Source organism: Mastigoproctus giganteus, chromosome 1 (genome assembly GCF_048544385.1).
Source record: "Mastigoproctus giganteus isolate SK-2022 chromosome 1, ASM4854438v1, whole genome shotgun sequence".
NCBI classification, from domain to species: domain Eukaryota; kingdom Metazoa; phylum Arthropoda; class Arachnida; order Uropygi; family Thelyphonidae; genus Mastigoproctus; species Mastigoproctus giganteus.
In genome coordinates, this window is record NC_143575.1 from 209,468,756 (window position 1) to 209,494,121 (window position 25,366).

The 25,366-nt window shown below is 38.2% G+C and overlaps 1 protein-coding gene across 1 annotated transcript in view; it reads right to left on the minus strand.

Annotated features, from left to right (window-relative positions):
* LOC150091486 (sodium/glucose cotransporter 4-like) overlaps positions 1-25,366 on the minus strand; it is a 135,685-nt gene that overhangs the window by 70,862 nt on the left and 39,457 nt on the right. Inside the window, exons 3-4 of the mRNA XM_090375902.1 lie at positions 24,762-24,866; positions 6,922-6,981 (exon numbers count right to left, since the gene is read on the minus strand). Coding sequence (XP_090232028.1) covers positions 6,922-6,981; positions 24,762-24,866 — 165 coding nt within the window. The remainder of the gene's footprint in view (positions 1-6,921; positions 6,982-24,761; positions 24,867-25,366) is intronic.

Consider the following 25,366-nt stretch of genomic DNA (forward strand, 5'->3'; position numbering starts at 1 on the left):
GAGAAAATTGTGGGGAGGCAAATTCTTGTATATAAAAAAAAAAAAAAAGGAAAAAAATTAAAACTGTGAAATAATTAAATGAATTGTGAATTGATTAACTTTCCCAAGTAGATAACGGAGAGCGCTACTTTCTTACATCGCCATTCATTTATGTATCGTTTAAGATTGGCAGCACTTTATTATATAAGTTGTTTCGGCTTCCATTTATACAGTTTTATCACAAATTTTTACCAGACAAGGAAATTAAGGGTAGATAACGCTCGGCGATGTAAAAAATTTAAAACTTCATACAAACTTTTCATTTTACGATACACCTGAGCAAATCGCGTAGGGCTGTTTCAGTGACTTTTTCTTCAATGTATAACATGGATATTGGGAAGAGAAATAAAGATAAGCTGAAATCGAGCAAGAATCTTGTTAAGGATGAAGGTTTCCAACACTTTTTAAATGCTTTTTAAATTGTGGAAAAAATGGATTTAACGGACCTAATTTAATTTAACGAGGATAAGTTTTTGGGCAGCAGTTTTGCTCTGCCACAACCAAACCCACTTTGTGGCGTCGAGGGCCAGCACGATTCCAAGGGAAAACAGCCTCACCAGGCATACCTTTCCCATACATTTTATCTTTTGCTGTAACTTTGTCAGTGGTCCGTGTCTGCTGATCCACCTGCCCACTCATCTCTATCTGTCTCTCTCAGTATTGCACTCTGAATAAAATAAAATAAAAAATAAATAAATAACTGTTCCAGTGGAGGATTATATTTATTGTTACTTGGAAATTTTTATTTTAGGCATGTTAAAAAAGATTTCAAAAAAGATCTTATATTAGTAGAAAACAGAAAACCGTTTGTAGACAGGAAAGAAACAGAAATGAGACTGCTTGAAACGGAAGAAGCCAAACTCTATGAATCTCTCAGGCGGTTTCTCACCAGTTTCTTTCCTTCTTCAGGCCTCATCGGTGGAGAAGCGGGCACCGTAGTGAATGTCGCTTTGATGATAAATATCCATAAAATGTGAGATGTTGGATGGTGTAGAAGTTTTAAAAGCTCAAAGAATTTAAGGCAAAGGCCTGTTGCTACGAGAAAGCTATAAAACATAATTGTAAAAGTAGGATAGTAGCCTCAGTTTGTACGTGGCAATTTAGAACAAATTAAGCTTGTTACTAAGTGCAAAATATTATATTGTGGATTCCTTCACTACGAGTTGGTGCTGCATTGCGCTACATATTTTAAATAGTAGAAGTGTATATTTCTAAGACTGTAAACAGAAAACTAGTTTTCTCTTTAAGGTCTTAGAAATATTTGGGCTATACTATTCTGTTATCATTCCTGGCGGCTCTCAATAAAATCAAACTGATAAGAGAAGCCTTTCCCATATTCTTAGTTGGTCTCAGGCGTAGACAGCAAGGTTTTCCCCAGAAACTGGAGTTTTTCGTCCAGCAAAACAGGCAAATCGACCAGAGAACACGCGCAATTTAGAGACACAATACACACAATATTACATTAGGGTCACCCGATAAGTTATTACCAGGTGACCCTAATGTAATGATTTAAACATAGTTTGGTGTATACTCTACCTCTACAACAAATTGCCTTTGTATTGCGTTACCTTCGAAACAGCATATCCCAAAACCTAACTGTCTGTTATTAATAAATATCAGGTACTTAGATTTAATATATGAAGTTTCTCTTTTGAGATGGGTTGTTTATTTGAAAGCAGTTGAGTGTTGATCGTTTCATTGTGAAGGTGGGGCACGCGCCCATATGAGAGAACAATTCCACTGGAATAGATTTTCTCTGTTGTCCTCAGTTGACAGGATAAGAATGTGATGATGTTATATGTAATATTCCACAAATGATCAGTTAGTTTAAAATATGACGGTAAAAACTCGAATGCTTTCTAAAACACGAAAATTAAATCTGAGTATAATGTTTCAAGCCAAACTAAATTTTATAAATTCTCTTTCTTGTATATAGTTTGATATCTTTATATATAGTTTGAACCACATGAAGTGAAAAATCATTAATGTCCTTTTAGCATACATATTGAAATGAATTGAACATTTAAAAAAAAAAAAAAAAAAAAGGCAGATCATGAATTAAGCCATTAAAAGACGACAAAACCAGTTCTTACGGAACTGGTTTTCGTGATTGGATTCCTGGGCGGGAATTATCCTTTTTGGACCTCAACAGACAGAGTGAGCACATCGATATGGATGATTTCTAAGGGTTTGTTGCCTTTTGAGTTAAGGGTTGGAATTATAATTAAAATTTAAAATTTTATGTTTATACACAGGAATGGACATAGAAACAGAGGAATAAAACTTGGATAACATTAGCAGCATAACTTTTTATAAATAAGTACTGTATATTATAACAGTATTTAACAGGGCTAAAATAAATTCACATAAATTGTTCTGTTAACTTAACTTAACCATGGACAGATATGAGGTCGGGGGGGGGGGGGGCAAATAAGAACACTACGCAAAAAACATTACGCAGTCTTAGATATGGCCTGTTTCTTCCGCTGTTTTTGAATTGCCTTGAATTAAGTGTCAAGGCAACCAAAGCCATAAAGCGCCAGTTTAGAATGTCTGTAGACCGTATTCTGTCTTACAGGTTAAAAAAACCTGATTTGCCAGAAAGCAGATAACCTCATAAAAAACTTTCAATTAATTTGGGTCACGGTTACCAATCTTTTTTCTTTTTTTTTTTTTTTTTTTAATATTTCGCCCACTATTTTTTCAATAATAGGTAATATAACTTAATCGATAATAAATGATTTCATTTTAATCTATAATAATGTACGAGATTTTTTTTATTATCTCTTATAACTCGTTATATATTTTATCATATACTTTATTAAAATATATAAAAGTAAATACATGATTGCTATTACAAAACATTCAGAGGAATTTCAGAAACTAGTTGCATTTCTCAATTAGATTAACATTAGCATAAAATAACAAAACCTTGTTAAACTCTCTTGAGGGCTGGCTGTAGTCCTTGGCTAACTGACGCACATCGAGCCAGTATGCCCCATATTTGTTTTTCCTCAATAGCAAATGACGAAAATAAATTATTAGAAAATGATCAAATAATTTGGGAAACACGGTGACACGTAAAAATGAGTGGTGAAATTCGATTTCCAAGACGAGCAGATTTAAATTTGCAAAAATTAAGTAAATTACTGTGTCGGCGACAGAAATGAAAATGAGCAGTCGTGCTGCTAATTTCCAGAAGTGCTGATAACTAACAGTTAATAGGAGCACCGTTTACCAAGTTTGTATGGAGATTGAGTACAGGTTTTGCTTTGTTGCTTATCGAATCATCAGCTGTGGTCGGATTGGTGACGAACATTGTCTCTGAGATTCTTTTCACAAGAAGTAACTACGCCAGTTTAAGTGGGGCGACAAGGGTGGCCATGCTGTCCCTTTACAGTGAAATTCAGTTTTTCTCTTTGAGGGACATTGTAGTAAATTCAAACCTTCAGTGAAGTAGACGAGTGGCCAACGCCGTACAGTAGTACTGTAGGTGTTTGAATTGACAGTGGTTCAAGCCTACCTGACTGCTAAATACAACAATGTGCCTCTATTGTACTCATTTGATTCTGTACAGTCATACGGGAGTATAAACAGAAAATTTATTTTATTTTATTTGACACACGATGTGTATTATATAAAGCCTTGCTCTGTCTCGCTTCACTCTTAATTAAATATCTACGTGTTATTTAATGAAACTTCGGAACTAACAGTGTCTTCAATAAACACAGGTCTTAGAAAGGAATATCAAATACGGTATGTGGATTTGTAAAGTCCAGAAGCAACATTATTTTTGTTAACCCAAGTAGCTAAATGAAGTAAGCCCACCAAATATTACATGCCGTTTAAGATGCTAGTTATTAAGTAATTATGAAAGTCCAATGGTCTTTTCCGATGCCAGTAAAAGTTGTTTTAATTATGCTGATAATTTCCAATGTTATATTTTTTTTCTTTGTTTTCAGCTTCACATGCATTTGTTAAGAAAGACATCAGATTTTTTTGAGGAATGTTTGCAGAACTGCCTGCATTCTGTTGGGAAACTGTATATGGATGGGTGCCCAACATGACCTTTCCTTGGAAAAGAAGGTTGTCTCAAAACTCAACAACAAAATGTAAAGGTATACAAAAATGGAAAGTCATTAAAAGGCAGCATAAGATACAGACGGTATCTTTGTCTGGTGCTGTCATAAAACAAATTCATTAAAAAGATTTTGCCCTAGTTAACCGCAGAATTTCTACTCTGCAACACACACACATATATATATGTGTGTGTTGACATATATATATATATATATATATGTGTGTGTGTGTGTTTTCTGTAGGCGGCCATGATAACTGAAGGCAAAATAGTGCATTGTCACTGTGACCAACTTTATTTTCTATTTTATCGATACGGTACTTGTTTTTTTTTTTTTTAACTTCCAGTGGTAATCTATTTCATATAGTTTGTTGTATTACAGAAAAATATTCTGTTTATACCCCGGAACAACCATACAGTGCCAAGAGATTTCACAAGACAGAAAGAATACAAGAACAGCATTGTATTTAGTAATCACGCGGAACTGAACCATAGCCACCTCAAGCACATGTACTTTGGTATTCTCGCATTGACCATTCGGCTGTAGTATCTATGTCTGCAAAAGTGTGGTCATCGTTCAGTTTGTGTGTGTTGCACGTCAAAAAAATCTAGAATAACTCACGGTTAGAGGCCTCTCCCCGATATTGACTAATTGCAGGACCGTTTAGACAGAAACGGAGTTTTACGGTAGTCATAGTATGATCAATCTGATGGAATACTATGACGCAGTAACAAAGGAATTGGATGCAGAATAAAATAATTTTGACATCATATACTTACATTTCAGAAAGTTTTTGATATATTCCACATGAAAGACTGCTGTACAAATTGGGGCAGTGTGGCATTTGGGGAAAGTTACTGCCATGGTTGAAGGGATGGTTGAGTGGGAGAAGACAGAATGGTTATCCAGGAGCCACTCCTCTTTGACTAATGTTATTACTGGGGTCTCCCAAGGTTCAGTGCTTGGCCTATTTTTTTCAATATTTATTAATGATATCGATGAAGAGATATCAGGCTTACGGTCCAAGTTTGCAGATGACAAAAGTTGGTAGGGTGTTTAATGACAGTAATCACGGTACGTCACTACAACAAGATCTAGAAAAATTAGGCAGATAGGCTGAAAAGTGGCAATTGAAATTTCATTGACAAATGCAAGGTACTGCATATAGGTAACGGTAATCCCAGCAAAACATACCAACTGTATGGTACCACACTGATGGTAGTGTAGAACGAAAAAGACCTGGGGGGGGGGGGTCATTGTGCAGCCAGACAAGAAGTTCTCTGAGAAATTCAGACAGGCTGGTAGGGCAGCTCATGGGGTTTGTTAATGATATCCAGGAATTTTGCTAGCAGGGTTGAGCACTGTTTACGCCACATGAGTATTGCATATAAGTCTGGAATCCTCCTTTTAGGAAGGATATGTATCTCTTGGAACGGATGCAGAGAAGGGGCCGACCGGGCTAGCCGAGTGGGTAAAGTACCTGCCTGGCAACCCAAAGGTCGCGGGTTCGATTCCCGCCTCGGGCTTGGATCAAAGTACAGCAAAAACCTTGGGAGGTGCAATATGGCCACAGAAGCCGATGCGCCAACAACTACCAAATCAAAAAAAAAAAAAAAAAAAAAAAAGCAGAGAAGGGTTGAGTTGGTTGCGAGATGGTTGAGTGGAACAGAGGGATGCTCTTACCAAGAAAGGCTTCAGTTCTGCAAATTGCAGAGTCTGGAGACTAGGCACCTGCGAGATGATCCGATTGAGATGTTTAAGGCTTTGAATGGCTTGAGCAAACTCAGTACTGATGGCATCTTATCTCTTGCTCAGACAACACATGAGGGGCATAAATTTAAATTGAGGAAGGGTGATTCAGGATAGATCTGGGAAAAATTGTCTTCGGCCAGATAGTTGATCGTTGAGAACAAACATCTGGTGTTGTGGAAGTTTGTGTAGTTTGAATAAATTTAAGGAAGAACTAGACAAATTATTAGAGGGAGAGAGAGACATATGATGTGGGGTTTTTTTTTTTTTTTTGGCTGTTGCTGTGTAAACTTGCTTTCTTGCTCCGTTTTTCACTACCAATTGCTAAACTACAACTACGATTGAAGAGGTCTTTAAGAATCCCTCTAGTCTGTGACGGGATTCAAAGCTAAACGAGCAATACCAACAACCAGATACACTACTAATATATCAATAAAAAAATCAAGTGGCTTGGTCCGGTGAATGAAACGTCCTCTACTTCTTGGTATAACAAAAAGACTGTAGCAGATTAAACAGAATGCTAGAAATTCAACATGAAACGTATCTTATTGAAAATACTTTAATTTACTATCCAAAATAAGCATTTTTATTTTGATAATCAAAATATTTTAGAAAACCGAATTTGCAACAGAAATTATGAGTACTATCTCGTATATATGTGTAATAACGTTCCTCTCCACTGAAATCCACAAACCGATGCTAGGCTGAAATCATACTCTTATACTTAACTCCTTATCATTATCCCAACGCCTGGATTGCAAGCGATAGTCTGTATTTTATTTACATGTTTGTCTACTTTTACCACGTCCTTTAAATGCAGGACGAAATGTAAAGCTTTTTTTTGAGAGATTGTGAGCAATTTATTAACTATACAATTTATAAAATTTATTACATACTAAAATTTGTAAGTCAGTGGTCTGAAGATATACTTCAGTCATCTGGTTGGACCGCTCTCGAAAGTTCAAGAGTCGATGCAGTGTATGGGGAACTAAACTATGCCAAAGTGTATAAAAACCAAAAGTTTGCAACAAGTGAAGTTAAAGTATTTACTTACGCCAGCTGCCATATACACTGGAACAAATATCCATCCTAGAATGAGCAGCACAAAAAGAGCCTGAAAAGAGAAAATAAAGCATCGATGTAATGGCGAAAGTAAAACAAATAAATAGAGTAAATAGAAATCACGCAGCTATTAATTACGCTTGATTACTGCATCAAACTATTAAGATAAAAGCTCGCTGTAGTGTATATTTTCACTTGAGGAATCGTTGCTGCCGATTATATTTGCATCTGGAAGTAGGCTGGCTCTTCACTTGATGTTAGCTGGGTTTTATAAGGAAATAAAATTAAATTTCAAACTGCTTTCCTAGAGAAGTAAATGTTTATATTTTAGTGTTTTTTTTTTTTCTATATTTGAGGATATTTATAGAAATTATCTTTAATTCGACATTATGTACATGTATGTATAAGCTCAATGATGTTCTCCTTAGCTAAGAGTTTGATATTTACCAACACTATTTAATATAAGGTTTTTACAGTGATTTCTTAATATCAAATTAAACAAACATTTTGGTAAAAATATTAATGACAATTTATAAAACATAATTTTAGTATTTTAGCCACTATAATACTGATACTAAAACAATATTTTAGCATTATTATTATAATGGCCAAATTATGCAAAGAAGCTGACTATTTCTGCATCCGCCAAAAAAAAAAAAAAAAACAAATTCTTACTACTCATACCATTCCTGTCATCAAAACATCTCTATTCGATTTCCCTTTGGTAAAGTTCAAACTCTCCGCCTCGACCACTTAGCAAGCAATTCATCCCAGTGATCTACAACACACTGCCCGAAAGTAAACTTCATGGGCACTAGCCTTCTGTTACTCCCCAGAATTTTGTATTTGTGCCCCATCCCGGGTCTTCTCTTTTCTACAGTGAAGAACTACTTCCCTAACTCGTTTATTGTACTGATCAGTAGAGTGAACTACCTTGTTCATTCTACCGATTCCATCAGGGCTTTCTATACATCTTTATGAAGTTCTGCCCCTATGATGTCCAGTTTCTAAATTTGCAGTCCGCATCTTCGTATGGCCATCAATTAGCATGCTCTTACCAGTTTGGTTGCCCTTCTTTGAACCCTTTCTAGAAGCTTTATTTCTTCATATGTAGCCGCCAGTCCCGAACACATTATTCTAATTGCGTTCTTACCATAGGCTTATACAAAGATATAATGGCATCTGTTTCCCTACTGGTGAAGATCCTGTATATCAGACACAGTATACAAGGTGCCTTTTTAGCCACTTGTTTACATTGCATAGAAAATTTCATGTCTGACTGAATGGTAACCCCCCTTGCCTTTTTCGTCCCGAGCCACTTTTTGCCTCCTTCTCTTCTAGTTTATAAGTAATTCCTGAACGTTCATTCCCCAGGTTAAAGACCTTACATCATTTAGAAGCATTAAACTTCAGTTGCTATGTTTCAGACCATTTGTGCAATCGATCTAAGTAATTTTGACGCAAAATAGCCTGGTTCTTATCGTTAGCAACCCATTCTTACCTTTAAGTAGTCAGCAGACTTTGCAAATTTTCCCTGTGCCCTCTCATCAATGTCATTAAGGAAGATAAGAAACAGAAGTGAGCCCAATACTGATCTCTGAGGGACTCCGCTTGTCTGTCTCTTATCTTTTAGCCAGTTCTTGATCTACAGAAGGATCTTACCAGTAATCTCAGTTTATGTAATTGCCTTTCATGGGGAGGTTATTGTTATTGTTTTGGTTTTTAGGAGCATTAGCAACTAAGGCCATATTGCTCCGGGGATATGCGGTGGTCATTCCCTGACCTTTCCGCATCCTCCGTATTTAGTGGTCACGGGCTCGAACCCTGGTCTAATCAAGAAGCGTGTGCTATGCACTGCTGCTCCTGCCCACCTGGCTACGGAGGCGCCTTTCATGGGGAGGAACCATGTCAAAGGCTTTACTGAAGTCAACGTAAATAATGCTAGAGTTGTCTTCAATCCAACTGTTTTATCACTGCATCATAATAATTAACTAGATTGGTCGGGGCAAAACTCCCTGTTCACGAATCCATGTTCTGATCCATTAAATATGCCATTATTGTCAAGACGGCCTCATATTTATCCTTAATCAGAGACTAATCTTTTCCACCACTGAGATCAAAACGCACTGATCTATAATAGCTAGTCACGTCTTTTGCACCTCCTTTTGTGGATTGAGGAGACATTAGCGTTTTCTCCAGCGCGGGCTGGGGGAGTGGAATTTTCCGGAGTCTAATGATGATGCCATTAATATCTTCAGTGGGATGATACTCTCAGATGCAGCCTTGCTTATTATTAGTAGGATGTATACCATCTTGAGCCTTACCTTCGCTCAACTTCAGTAGTTTTCCCCACAGACTCTTCTCCGAAATTGATATAACACTAATTTATATCAGTCTGACACTGTTTTTCATCCACCTTGGCTCGAATGATCTTTCATCTATAAAGATCTTTAAATTAAATATTCAACTCGTCTGACACTTTTTCTGGGCTTTCTATGATTTTCCGCTTCGATCAAGTAAGGGGCATATCTGATTCACTCTTCTTTTTTGTATACAAGTACGAAAAAAAAAAAAAACTGTTTCCATTTTTAGCTCTTGTTGCTAGTGGTTTTTTGTGCTCGACTTTCGCCTGTCTTACCCATTCGTATATTTTGTTACATATATGCGTATAATAATACGCACATATGAAACATATACATAAAGCAGTATATCGCGATTGTCTGTACCTGTCCCAGATTTTTTTCTTTTACTCAAACCCTTGATCTGTCTTATCATCCACTTGGGCATCTTTATTTTGCTGAACTTCTCCACTGGATTCAATGCATTTACAGCTGCTAATAACATGCCCTGAATATTTCCCTTAATGAACTCTTATAACTACAACAGCCTGTGGTTTTCTCTCTTTTAAATAGATCCACCCAAGAAATAGATCCACCCTGGAGTCTGCTGACGAGGCTACTAGAGACGGTCGTGTTCCAAGCCGCTAAGTGGATTTTTCTTATTTATTGATTTGAAATTATTGTTTTTCTAAAACTTTTGATTTAAATTTAGTAGTATAACATTATTTTGTGATTTTCTGATTAACTTGGTGTATTTATTCTTTACTCGGCCTTGTAATTGCATAAAAGTATCCGTAAAGGTTTCCACGTGTTTCAACTCCGCTACCGTTCGTAATTTTCCCGCTATTGTGATACGATAGTTGTATGCCGTACTAGATAGCGTTAGTTGAACATCGTTAGCAGTTAAATTGTACGTTTAAATAAATACATATAACTACTTAGATTACAAACGTAATATAATTAATTATATTTAACATAATTAATAACATAACATAATTAATTAATAAATTAATAGAATCATGACTCAGACCAGAGCAGCAAAGCAAAAGGCTCAAGCTAATGGAAGCGCTGTGGCTCAGAGCAGAACTGAGGGGGGCAGTTGTCCTCTGACTCACAGCCTTATAAAATGCACTGTTTGCTTGATGTTTGCAGAGCAATCGGGTACAGGACATGATACTGCCAAGGGGGATGTCTTTGTGTGTGTGCGATGCAAGGAGTGTATCGATATCAGGCAACAACTCGGCGTTCTTGTGGGCCTATATGAGAGCTTGAAGGACAGGGTGGATGCCCTCGAAGAAACTAAATTGAAGGGCCCATCAAGCTCTCAGCTGCCCACATCAACGCCAGAGCTTGCACTTGGGCATCGCGTGACACAGAGACAACCCCCAAGGCAGAATGCGCTGGTCCCGAAGGAACTAGTAGTTGTTGGTGACTCTATTGTCAGGGAAACGGGGAACATGCTTTGTAAAAAAGATAGGTGGAACAGGACCAGGGTATGTCTGCCAGGGGCAAAGGTTGATGACGTTGTAGAGCGAATATCATCTTTTAAGGGCACAAAAGGTGATATAGTTGTACACGTTGGCACTAATAATATTAAGAGTAGGAGACCGGCAGAATTACTTAACAAGTACAGGTCACTGTTGAACAAAAGCCGAGAATTAGGGTTGAATTTGAAAGTGTCTGCAATTCTGCCCAGACACGATAGGAGGGAGTATATGATGAGAGCCTTGACGATCAATTCGGCCCTGGAAAGATTGTGCAAGGCTCAAGGGGTAGAATTTTTTTCAGCCTGGACTGTACTTGTTAACAGGAGAGATTGCTTCTACAGGGATGGGATACACTTAAATAGAAAGGGTGCAAGAATATTTGCTGATGCTATCGAGGCAGTGTTAGGTGGGTCGGAAAACTGCTAGCGTGGGGGGAGACAAAGACCAATAGATTGACAGTAGCCACTGGCAGAGGTGAAAGAGATTCTTGCACTGCTTCTATTAGAATGAGCAGAAGCCTGAAAAACAAGATGCATGGTATTTCAGAGACTGCTGGGAGCCATTGCGGTACAAGTAAACACATGGGTTGTGTTAGGGTAGCTAAGAATAGAAACAGGTGAAGGTATACTTGCGTGTACACCAATGCTAGGAGTTTAGTAAATAAATTTGATGAATTTGAGGTATTGCTCAAAACATCGAAGGCAGATATTGTTGGGATATCAGAGACGTGGTGTCACACAGATATAAGGGATGCAGAACTGCAATTTGGGGAGTACAACATCTACAGAAAGGATAGACAGGATAGGAAGGGGGGAAGGGTTATGCTATTAGTTAAGAAACACATAAAAACCAAGGAAGTGAAGCCAGTCGACATCGCTGGACAGTGCAGTGTTGAGTCAGTTTGGTGTGACATAAGCATTGGGAGATCAAAATTGAGAGTAGGAGTGTGCTATAGGCCTAATGACTCTGATGAGTATAATAAGGAACTGTACAGGGAAATAGAGTGGGCCAGTAAATCAGAGAGTCTTATAATGGGAGATTTTAATTTCCCAGATATTGACTGGAATTTGGGGGCTGGTTACTCACACACTAGCAGGGCTTTTGTGGATTTATTGGATGATTGTTTTCTACATCAGCATGTTCGGGAGGCAACTAGAGGGAGTAATACTCTTGATTTGATTATCAGCAGTGATTCTTCATGCATTAAGAATCTACAGATAAATGAACCACTAGGTGGGAGTGATCACAGTGTGCTGAAGTGGGATTTACTGAAAGAGGTAACTACCATTAGGGGTAAAGGGAAGGGTTATTGCTTCCGTAAAGGCGACTACAATGGACTGAGACAGTATTTAAATTCTATACAGTGGGACCAACTGATGATGTTACCAACAGCAAATTCAAAATGGGAAGCATTCAAAGAACTTATCTTGGAAGCTACTAGGCTTTACATACCAACTAAGAAATATTGTTCAAGGTTTAGGCCAAAATGGATGTCAGATGAACTAATGAGGCATATGGCAGAGAAGAAAAATGCATGGGATACTTACAAATTAACACATGACACAGAAGCCTATGATAGATACAAGTTGATATGCAACCAAGTTACAAAGGAGATTAGGCAGGCGAAGGCAGATTACGAGAAATCCTTGACAAGGGATGCAAAGAAAAACAGCAAAGAGTTGTTTACTTATGTAAACTCTAGAAGGAAGGGGATGAATCAGATTGGTCCACTTGATATTGATGGGTCAACTGTTGATGATCCTGCTCAGGTAGCTAACAAACTAAATGAATATTTTGCATCGACATTCACACATGAGGAGTTATTCAGCAAGGGGAATGCCAGAGGTGTATTCAACTCTAACAGTAAGCTACAGAATCTTGAAATAACTGGGAGTAAAGTGGAGGAGAAACTGTTGAAGATAAACACAAGAAAGGCACCCGGGGTGGATGGGATCTATCCAGTTATATTAAAGGAGGCAGCAAAGGAAGTAAGCAAACCCTTAGCCATAATTATGAGAGCTTCCTTGGACTCAGGGGAGGTACCCATAGACTGGAAATGTGCAAATGTGACCCCAATTCACAAAGGAGGATCAAAGGCTGACACAAGTAATTATAGACCTGTGAGCTTAACTTCTGTTCCAGGAAAATTAATGGAGGCACTGGTTAAAGAAGCACTGCAGGATCATTTAGACAAGACTTCAGTTATAGCTCAGACACAGCATGGTTTTGTTAAGGGGAAGTCTTGCCTAACCAACTTGATTGGATACTATGATGCAGTCACAAAAGAACTGGATGCAGGGAATAACTTTGATATTATATACTTGGATCTTAGAAAGGCTTTTGATACTGTTGCACATGGAAGACTGCTACACAAATTGGAGCAGTGTGACATTGGAGGCAAATTGCTGCTATGGATAAAGGGGTGGTTGAGGGGGAGAAGACAGAGAGTGGTAATCAATGGACACTGCTCATCGTGGACTAATGTTATTAGTGGAGTCCCTCAGGGCTCAGTGTTGGGTCCATTATTGTTTTCTGTATTTATAAATGATATTGATGATGGTATATCAAGCTTAATGTCCAAGTTTGCAGACGATACAAATGTTGGCAGGGTTGTCAAGGACACTACTGACACTATGCTGCTGCAACAGGATCTGGAAAGGTTGAGCAGATGGGCTGAAAGGTGGCAAATGAAGTTTAACATTGACAAATGTAAAGTACTACACATGGGAAACAGCAACCCCAGAGCAACGTATCAACTCTGTGGTACTACACTGACAGTGGTAGAGAATGAAAGGGACTTGGGGGTGGTTGTGCAGGCAGATATGAAGTTCTCTGAGCAGTGCAGACGGGCTGCAAGAGTAGCTCATGGAGTATTGTCAATGATATACAGGAAGTTTTCCAGCAGGGATATGGAGGTGATTATTCCATTGTATAAGGCAATGGTCAGGCCACACCTAGAGTACTGTATACAGGTCTGGAGGCCTCATTTCAAGAAGGATGTAGAGCTGCTGGAACGAGTACAGAGAAGGGCAACAAGATTAGTGAATGGAACAAAGGGGGTGCTCTTACGAAGAAAGGCTTAAGTTTTGCAAATTACAGTGTCTGGAGACTAGGCACCAGCGAGGTGATCTGATAGAGGTGTATAAAGCCTTGAATGGTTTAAGCATGCTCAATGCTGATGGGATTCTTCCTCTAGCTCAGAAAAATCACCTGAGAGGGCATAAATTCAAATTGAGGAAAGACAGATGTAGGATAGACGTGCGGAAATTTGCCTTTAGCCAGCGGGTGGTTGGTTGGTGGAACAGACTTCCATCCCTTGTGGTGGAGGTTGATAGCCTAAATAAGTTTAAGGCTCAGCTGGACAGGTATTTTGAACGAACAGAGGGGTGAAGTGGAAGTGGGTTTTTTTTTTTTTTTTGGCTGATGCTGCATAAGCTTGCTTTCTTGCATCAAATGCTAATATCTTTCCACTATAATGTCCTCTCTTAAAACTGAATCCCATCCCTTTCCTTTGGCCACAGTAATCTCTTTGGGCACATCTATATTGTGATATTGTGGTCACTACCCGCTATTGATTTCTGCACTGTCATATTGTGGATCCGTGGTGAGAACAAGTCCAGGATATAGAGCTCCATGTACTTTATATGGCTCAAAATTCTTTCCCAATGGTGTATTGCCAGTCCACGAATTACAATTACCTAGTTACAGCATTGGTTGGGGAGTATTTATTTAATATTTCGAATTTCCGTTGGTTCCCCTGAATTTAGAATTCATGCTATACTTCGTCCTGAAATCGGAATATCAATGAGTGACTCGGAAAAGATTCAAATGTAAATTTATCAGATAATGAATAATCTGGGGGGGGGGGGGTATTTGAAATTATTGGGTATTTAATAATTATAAGGATTGTCATAATTACCACCCCTGAAACGCAAGGGAGTCCTCACATCAGTATATTTTTTCAGTTGAGCTAAGTTAATTTTTATTTGTTTGCTTTTTAACAAATCTTGATTATTGCTTTTTAGTGACATATTACTGTTATCCCTTCCCTTCACTAAAGTGAAAAAGAAAAGAATATATATTTAACTCATTAATAATATAATTTTTTATAATACTCAATAGCCGTTAACATGCTTGTGAGTCGAAAGTTAAATTTCGAAAGTTGAGAGTTAAATTTCCATTACAATAATTGCCCCTTAAAAATGCATGACTATCTTTTTGGTCACGTTTTTATGTAAACTGTAAAGTATGATGTAACAACATAATGTTAATCGCTTGACGTCACATTCATTTGATTTTTAGGCGCGTTCGCATATATGCCTATTGTTTTCACTATGTATGTCCATATTGTTTGTCCGCCCGTCCGCAAGTAACAACTCGACTACAAGTGGACGGATTTTCATGAAATTTTATATGGAGCCTTTTAAAAATATTTGTCGAGCCATTCCAAATTTCATTAAAATGACAAAAATAAATCCAACAATTATGATATTTTTTTTCCCATACAGTTTGTATGTTTGTTTTTTTTTTTTTTTTATGTAAACCCCAAACACGAGAAGTATTAGAACCTATAGTACTTAGCACCGTGCTTGGGTTGAAGGTTGAGAAAACGAAAGAAGATATTTGTTGACATTAGACTTGAAATTCTGTAGACTGTAATTTTCAGGAAATACGTATGAAGGAAGGTTGTTCCAGAAAACGACAGTTGAATGAATAAACGAGGAAGATGAAAAGTTGGTTCTGTGGGTTTGAAGTTGGACAGCAAATGGATGTTGGCTGGTGGCGGCACGTGTTCGGACTGTTTTGAAAGAGAGAGTGGAATAATAGAAGCCAATTCAGAAGAACAGTGCCCATGGAAGTATCTGTAAAAGAGGCATGCAGCACAAACAGTACGTCTATGAGACAGCGAGTGGAGAGACTCTGTTAGAGATGATTCATTAATTAACCTAACTGCCCTCTTCTGAATGGAATCAAGAAGCCTGAGAGAGGTTTTGGGGGGCACCACCCCAGATGTGGGAACAATATTCCATGGCAGGGCGGATTTGCGATTTATACAGAGTGAGCAGCTGTTTGAAAGAAAAGTAACGCCTAGAGCGAAAGACAAAACAAAGTTTTTTAGATGCAGAGGAAGCAATATTTGTAATGTGCTTGTGACAAGAGAGATTAGAAGTCAGGGTAATTTCAAAAAGAGATATATCATTTTGCCTAGAAATCGGAGTGTCACTAAAGTTAAGCACAGGAGCAGAAGAATCCTTTTTCGAGATATAAGACAGGACAGAGTTTTAGAAGGGTTGAAATCAACTAAGTTGTCTTTGCTCCACTGGAGAATTACCTGAAGAAAGGCATTTAAGGAATTGGTAGCAGATTTTCGAGAAGTTGAAGCTTGATTGAACAGGGCAATGTTTCTCAAACGGAAAGTAGAATGCAACGTGCTATCATCGGCAAAACTATGGATAGGATTTCCAGTCAATGGAAGAAGGTCATTAATATACAAGAGGAAAAGAGTGGGGGAAAGAACTGAACCTTGGGGGACACCGGCATTAGTGGAGAAGTTAGAAGACAGAGAGCCATCTACCATCACCCTGAGTAAGCGATCACAGAGAAAACTGGATAACCAATTACAAAAAACAGTTGGCAAACCATAAGATGGAAGCTTGTTTAGAAGACCTTTATGCCAAACACGATCGAAAGCCTTTGAGATGTCAAGAGCAACTACTTGTGTTTCACCGAACCTTTTCATTGAATTAGTCCATAAATGGGTAACATAAGCTAGAATATCACCAGTGGATCGACACTGACGGAATCCATACTGGCGATCGTTGATCAGACGGAAGGTTTCTAGGTAGTTTAAGAGTTGGCAGTTAATTGATTTTTCCATTACTTTAAAAAGAGTAGAAGTAATTGCAATGGGACGATAATTGGATGGGAGGGATTTGTCACCTTTTTTTTGGAACTGGCTGGATATGAGCAAATTTCCAAGCAGAAGGAAAACCACCTTTGGAATAAGAAAGTGAAAAAAGGCGGCAAAGAATAGGAGTAAGTTCAGGAACACAGGTTTTGAGAACAAGTGCAGAAATACCATTAGGACCTGGAGCTTTCTTAGCATCAAGATTCATCAAAATCCTTCTGATATCCTTTTGACGGAAGACCACAGGAGGCATTGAATGGAGCGTGTTGGTAATGGTGGGAGGTGTTTTACCAAGATCATTAATACATGAGCTGGAAGAAAAATGGGATGCTAGCAGGTCAGCCTTATCCTTGGCTGAAGTGACAACAGAACCATCTGGTTTGGACAGAGGTGGGAGCAGAGATGGGCAAAAGTTGCGGCCAATAGCTTTGGCAAGAGACCAGAATGCTCGGCTACCATTAGGGCAAGAAGCAAGTTTTCTACTCTTAGCCTGTTCAAACTCTAGTTTGGACTGATTAATAACTGCTTTACAATTGTTGCGAGCTTTGGTGTAGGCAGAAAATGAAACTGAAGAATTAGAAACAAGCCAATTACGATATGCAACATTCTTCTCTTGAACAGCCTTAGCACATTTATTGGAAAACCAAGGTTTAGATAAAGGATGAGATTTCAAAGTGGAGTGTGGGATAAAGGATTCCATTCTTGCAAGAATAATTTCACTGACACGATGGGAGCAAACGTTGACATCAGAAGTTTTGAAACAGTAATCCGACCAAGGAAAAGAAGACTCGCAGGTCAAAACATTTTGCATTCTTGTAATGACAAACAACACGAGGTTGGGAATAGCCATGAGATAAAGGCTCCATTGTAGAAGAGACAATCACCAAGTTGTGATCTGAAGTGCCAAAAGGACCTCTCACTTCGACCATGTACTTAGAAGGGGTGTTTTTGAGAAAACGATCAAGCGTATTGGCTGTATGATTAGGATTGTCCGATATTCTTGTAGGTAAATGAACAATCTGTGCATGGTCATTGGTAATTGCAAAAGCCTCAGCATCTCGACCAGCATCAGGTCGGTGTGACTAGAAAACGGATGCCAGCTGGATTTGTGAACATTAAAATCACCAAGGAAATTTACCTCACTATTAGGAAAGTTGGACTGGAGAGAGTAAAGTTGCAAAGAGATGAAGTCAACGAGCTGCAAGTGATTAGTGGAGATGGGAGAACGGTAGAGACAACAGATGACTTTGACACAATGAAGTAGAGAGATTTTAAGCCAGAGAAGATCAAAGAGAGGAGATTCCAAATTGCCAAGTCTCTGACAGGGAATATCAGAACGGACATATGCACAATTACCACCTTTGAGGCGAAAGGAATCATACAGCGAATCATTTGGGCATCTGAGATGAGCAGTAGTTGAATCAACCGATAACTAGGATTCTGTCAGAAAAAGTACATGGGGTTTGGCAGACTGCAAGTGGAAATGGACATCGTTCAGATTAGAATTGAGACCACGTATATTTGTGAAATGAATTAGGAAGTGCTTGGGAGGTTTAGATCTTTTCGCAGATAAGCTTGCTCTATTAGTTTGACAATTCATGGTGTATTCAATAGTAAGAAAAAAATTGGGTGTGACATGCTGTATGAAGTAATGAAAATTTTGGATATGGCGTACACATGGTAAGAATATACCCAGATCCTTGACATAACGTGGCCTCGACAATGCTCCCTGCTTACTCACTACTCGGACTTCCTCCAGTCACTATCTGGCAGAGTAGAGGAAGCAATATTATATACTAGCTGATCCGGAAGCCTCCTAGAGAGTTACCAATAGGTTCAGTCCTGTGTACTAACTAGCGGCCGGCCTGCGAACACCGTTTTAGAGCTGTACCCTCGAAATGTAAGGAATATTGGATCTCGCCACGATGTTCATCATAACCTCAAAAGTCATCAACCATACTGCATGATGGGAAGAGATAGGGAAGGGTTGACCGGAACTTAGCTCTAGAGACTAAACATGGGTTCCACCACTTCAAGCCTCCAATAAGCAAAGTGGTGGTATTGCACCGGTTGATGAGAGACATCTATCACCTAGTACTGCCTGGTAACATAGAGGGGCGGCATTCCTCCATGTGGTGTGGGCGCCACATCTCGACCCCTGCTTACTTTGGTTCACACCTGGGTGGCCACCCACCATGTACTTGCGCATGGAGGTTATACCGAAGATTACTAACAGTCCCACCATCGTGAAGGTGCAAGCAGAGGATAAGGCTGTCACAGACTCTCCGGACTTCGCCAAAATTGGGTCCACTTGACTTGAGTGTCACCCGAATATCAGTTCCATCAGCGTTTTAGACTCCCAGGTAGCAAGTACAGCTTGTCTGGCATATCTGAGAGAATGTCTGTGACAACCTCAAGGACCTACTATGTGAAAAAGAAAATCATAGATTTAAATGTAATTTTAATGCAGTATTGTTATCTTTAGACAGTCCGAGCACGTTTCGCGTGTATGTAAGAATCGTGAACATGGTATCGCATGTAATACTCGACTTATGGAAATTCGACTTTACGTAAGTTTTTGCCGGCCGGTGCCAACTTAAAAAAAAACGTGGAAACGTATTTTACACCCAGTAGGAATAAATGGAGGTATCGTGAAGATATCGTAATGTGAACCCAATAACACGTGTTTTTTTTTTTTTTTTTGGTAATTCGTTCCAAGTCCTTGGAAGTTGAAAATTTCGCTATATTACTAAGCTATTTATCTCTCTAAAAGCTGATTTTTATAATGGAAATTGCACTACCTTTCATCGTTATCATATGTTCCATTATAAGAATCAATTTTGAACGCCTTTATGATATTTTTCTAAAACACATTTCTGGAGGTCACTACCATAAAACAAAATAGGAAAGCCCTAGTAAATTCGATCTTATGGCATTTGTGATAATTCCGATAACTGCAATTGTGTGGGTTTTTACACCATTATGGTGAAATGTGTTCCCCTTCACTGAAATCTTCAATCATATAAAAACAAATTTTCAGAAACTTCTCTTCATTGCTATTTACGTATTACAATGATGAAGGGAGAGCGACCAACGAAAAATGCAAGTGGTAATAGTGCCAGGACACGAAACAAAATTGATTTAGAAATGAAGATGAAAATGATTAAGAAGTACGAAGCAGGACAAAGTTTGTCATCTATTGCATGGGAATTAGGTATCGCTGCTTCAACAGTGAATACCATTTTAAAGGACAGTGCGCGTATAAAAGAACATGTCAGAGGATCAACACACTTAAAATCAACAGTAATCACGGAACAGCTGCTAATAATATGAATGGAAAATCAGATTCAGAAGCAAGTGCCCCTGAGTCTGCACAAGCATGGGGGAAATTCCGACTTACGTAGCGTTCAGGGGAACGCAAAAGAAAAGAGACTTAAAAAAAAAGTAATACGTGAGGAGAGCAATAAATATTATAAAGTTATAATTAAATTAAATGACTAAGTTTGGAGAATGGTAAACTATAATCTAAGCTATAATCTTAGTAATTAATTGGTAAGGAGATAACTATATTTATCTTTAACTTCTGTTAAATCACAGAAAAATAAAAATTCATTTAATTTAAAAAAAAATCCAAAAGTGCCTGAAATGTAGTGCACTGCGTACATTAGCTAACTGCTATAACCTGTTATTATAACCGTCGTTATTTTATTTACCGAGTTTGAAAATTCCTGTATTTTCCAGCATTTTTTTTAAAAAAAGGTGATAAACCAACTATGAACATAATGAATAATATAAAAAATAAATAAAGTATATAAATAAATTATAAAAATAAAATAAATAAAAGAGGGAGGCTTATAATAAAGAAAAGAACAAAACAGAATTGGGAATCATTTATTGCAGATAGAGGAGAAACAGTCCATACAAAAATATATCACAGATATTCTGTATAATTTTGGACTGGGCACATAGTTAGTGTTTTGTTTAGGCATAAAAATACCTAGTAACAGTGTTGGGTCGGGAGCATTTATTTAATATTTCTAATTGTGGATGGTTCCGCCTGAATTTAGGAAGTTTCAACATGCAAGATGTAGTTCAGTTGATAGCTGGATAATTATTTCATGTTTCAATATGCTGGATGAAATGCTTATTATCAGGATTTATAACATTCATATTAAAAAGGAACACTAGTCTCACGGAAATTTATGCATTAGTTATTTTATCAAATGTTAAATAAAAGCCATTTACACAAAAATCAACACCCAGTACAATACCAGTGGCTGCGTTTGGATCATTTTTGGAATTCTGCGATCTAGCTAACGCAGCGGCCAAATATTGTACTAGAATTGCCGCCTCTCCTGGTTTGACCAAGAGTCTTTGGGTTTAATCATGTCCTGTTCGCATGATTTTTTTTTTTTTTTGTCAATTTTTTCGGGTTATAGAATGTATAGAAAAAACATTTTTATTCCATTTTGAAGCGAATGTGTTATTATTGTATACTATGTTGCTTAGGATGTATCTTACATTATTTAATTATGTATCTTGTCTTTATTATCTTAAATTAGAATTCACTTACATTAAAATGTATTATTAGAATTCACTTACATTATTTAATACTTGTTTTACTTACCAGGAATATTTTAAAATATGGTTTTGGTAAGGTCCTAAAACTGGAAACTAAAAATCTGTAAATCGTTATCACAGAAGTCACTATAGTATTCCCCCCCCCCCCTAATAAATAGCATTTAGGTACAAAGTTATCAAAAAATGTATATTTTACTTTTATGTGAATTTTTTTTTCCTTTAGAATTGGGGTCGGTCTCTCTCTCTCTCTCTCTCTCTCTCTCTCTCTCTCGCACCTTATTCAGGGCAGGGGTTCTGAAAAGGTAGCAACTCTGTTACGTATGGATGTCAGCAACCGGTTGAGTGTGAGCATTACTCAGGAGTTGTTCTTTTTATTACCGTTAACGTAACAATAGAATCTTAAAGAGGATTTTAGAAACGCCTTCAATCAGGGCTGAGAAGTGGGGGTAGAAGTTTTACATAAAATCCGAAGCACACTGACTCAAACACAGAAAGGTGAAACTAAAACATTTTAAAATGGTTATAATATAATCATGCATTTACTCGTCCATCCTGCTGCCTCGGGAACCGGTTCGCAAATGCTGACTTCCAGCGGGATCGCTGTTCACGCGACCTGTACCGCATGACGAACCGCATGTTCAACCTGTACCGCATGACGAAGGCATTTCGGACCCTGCAATGCTATGCGATTCCGATTCGTCTTTGTGCCCCCAGACCTCCTGCAAGTTTGTCGCACTGGCATAGCATTGCTGTATGCTCCTCGGACTGTCTCGACGGTTGCACTGCAGGTGATCGCAGGTGCTCTTCCAGTTGATTTATATGTATTGTACCGTGGTATGTTATATGCACTAAGAAAAGGAATTTCGGCTCAGTGCCTGGGCATCTCTATTGACCTGACTGCCAACATTAAAGAGGAAAAAGTCAGAATTTGGAACTCCCTCATTGCCATGTGGAGGATTCGATGGAGCTCTTCTGCATTTGGCGAGACAACAAGAAGAATTATTCCAGCGGCGGATTTTGCTATGTCAAAGACAGTGTCTTCTTGGTTTTGTCCTACGATGTTTACAAGTTATATATTGACCGGACACGGATCTTTTCGTGACAAACTATTTTCAAAAGGATTGGAGCCTGATCCGTGGTGTTCTTGTGGTGATGCAGAAACTTGGACGCACGTGTTGTTTGTTTGTCCTTTTTATGGATCAGAGCGTCGTCGACTTTTCGACGAGGTTTCTCTCCCTTTACTGAGGATAACGTGGAGATCCTTTTACAAGATGCATCTAGCTTCCGGGCTCTGCAGAGATTTGCTGCCGCTGTGTTTGCCAGAAGAACAATCATAAGGAACTTTTCAGATCTAGAGTTGGCAGCATATGTGAATCATGCATGATTGCATCTGGGTTCGGGTGCTTCAGTCTGGGAAGCTATTTGTCCGGTCTGTGGCTCCTGAACATGTACCACTACGGTGGTTTTTTTTTTTTTTTTTCCTTGGTTCTCGGGTTTGGGCGGCCTGCGACCAGGGATGTTGGCACCCAACAGTATTGCACTTCCTCTGTTGGGTGCAGGTTAGTGCCTTGCACTTCAGTATACAATAGTAGAGACAGGTCCGGCTCCACGTGCCCAGGGTCGGGCATCAGCCTACAGCTGAAGATATCAGCTGTTTCCTGATGGCAGAGTGACCTGACATAAACAACATACTAAGTTCATAAACATTTCTTTAATACAAGTTTAACCTTTCCTATACAAAATTTGACTATTTTTCTTTAGATATAATTAGTGTAATTTATATCTAAAAATGCTCTTGTTTTGAATATTCAATTTCTTAGCTATGTTTCAGGCCCACTTTACAGTTATCTGTTTTATTTAAAGAATTAGGTGGAGATGGGCATATGCCTGGGAACCACCCCGACACAGTACACACACACACACACACACACACACACACACACACACACACACACACACACACACACACACACACACACACACCTCGCGTATGGAGCTGCGGACTGTAACGGGCGCGCCGCTTTGCGCTTGTACCAGGAACGTTTCCCGCACAGGCGTGCTCCTCGTCATACGATTTTCGCACGTGTGCACAGAAGGTTACGTGAGACTGGTTGTTTCACGAGAGGTACCACGAATCGAGAGCGAACGACGAGGACGCCAGACAATGAGGAGAATGTCCTACGTCTTGCAGAAAGCAATCCGAGTACTCGAGCGATAGGCCAACGATTGGGTATTTCCCAGTCCACTGTATGGAGGAAACTGTCAACAAACCAAATGAGTTCATACCATCTGCAACGCGTCCAATCATTGGAGCCTGCGGATTATCCACTCCGGAGGACTTTTGCTTTGTTTCTTCAACAGAAACGGTTCGCAAATGCTGACTTCCAGCGGGATCGCTGTTCACGCGACCTCCCGTTCAACGTCCTCTACCGCATGACGAAGGCATTTTGGACCCTGCAATGCTATGCGATTCCGATTCGTGTTTGTGCCCCCTACACCTCCTGCAAGTTTGTCGCACTGGTAGTGAATCACCCTGTATATAAAAATGGGTGTTTGGGCGGGGAGAACCAGTCACCCGGGTTCCAAGATACTATTGCACGGTTCTGTCTACAATCTAATTAGTTTAGACATTGAGTGTACTAGGGTAGCTATCCTTGAAAATACGCTTTCATTTAGTATTCAATAAAATTATTAATCAATTTCACTTGAGACCAGTGTTATTTTTGACAAATTAATATTATCTTTTCAAATTTCATAGATCGAAGTCATCCCGACTAACTTGGTAGGAAATCAGTCATAATTACCATTCTCTCTTTTTATGAGAAAATTATATTTGCTTCACTATTTTATTTGAAACATTGTGATATAGAGTAGTAATTTGTTTGATATATAATACTGACTTCGTTCATTTAAAAAAAAAAAAAACTAAAAGCTCTAATCTGCTATTTTTAAGAGTTGCGTTGCGGTGTTAACTTGTAAATTATATATCATATAAAGACGCTTATAATTTTTCCTTAACGATTCAGTTATTAACATTTGTATTAATGACCAATATTTTTAAAAGTGCAATTGGGGGAATTAATCATTTTAAATCATCTTGTTTTGACTACGCAGTTTTTCTCAAGTATATCAGCTTCTCCATCAGTGGAGAAGAGAGCACACCCATTTCACAATTCATGCAAGTCATCGAAGAGTTCCGGAATACGTCCGATACCTATACGCAAACTATTTCGAAATACAGTGTGCACTTTTGTTTGGAAAAGGAACAAAAGTAAGTTCCGTTTTTAGAACGTCGGTTTGTATTCTTTCAACAAATAAGTCAGGAATTGCAGGTCATCGTGTTTGTCATGAGTGTCGCTCACAGTTTCCTGTAACGCATAATTATTTGCACAGCATGTGAAAAGCGCATGTGTAAACAGTCGAGAATTAAATAAAGAAATATATTTTGATTAGAGTTGAACTTCACTACTTATTATATACCATTAAGATTGGATTTAAAACGTATAAAAATTCTTACATTTAGCTCAAAGCCAGCTATTCCAATTCCAGAACTTGCTCCAGATCCTGCTAATCCAATGAAGTGTCCGCTACCAATATTACTAGCAAACAGAGAAGCTCCGACCTGTAATGGGTATTATAATTAAGAACAAATACATCAGTGTATGACTAGAGAAAGAAAGAAGGGAAAATATCAGTAATTTGGAATTGTTAAAGATGCATTTTTAAAACAAAATATAAATATATGCTGATTAGTGCACTGAAACTAGATTTGAAAGCTTATAGTTTTTGAATTCTTTGTTATATCTAACCTTAGGTAAAAATTGCTAATCATGAATTAACAGTCTGTAGAAAAGAAAGAATCTTTATAAATATTATTTGTTTGTTCGATTACCTCAGGATAAAGCTTACTCAATAATATAAAATTCAATTGATGCTACTTGTCTATGCTTTATTTTTTGATTGCTCTATACGATTTTTCTTTAACCATGATTTTTCTGAATCATGAACACTAGCTAAAACAGTCGCTGTTTTTTTTTTTTTTTTTACGTTATGAAATTAATTCCTAAATTGTAATGAAAGACGATAACGGTCTAGAACCAAGCGTCTTTGATAACGTAGTTT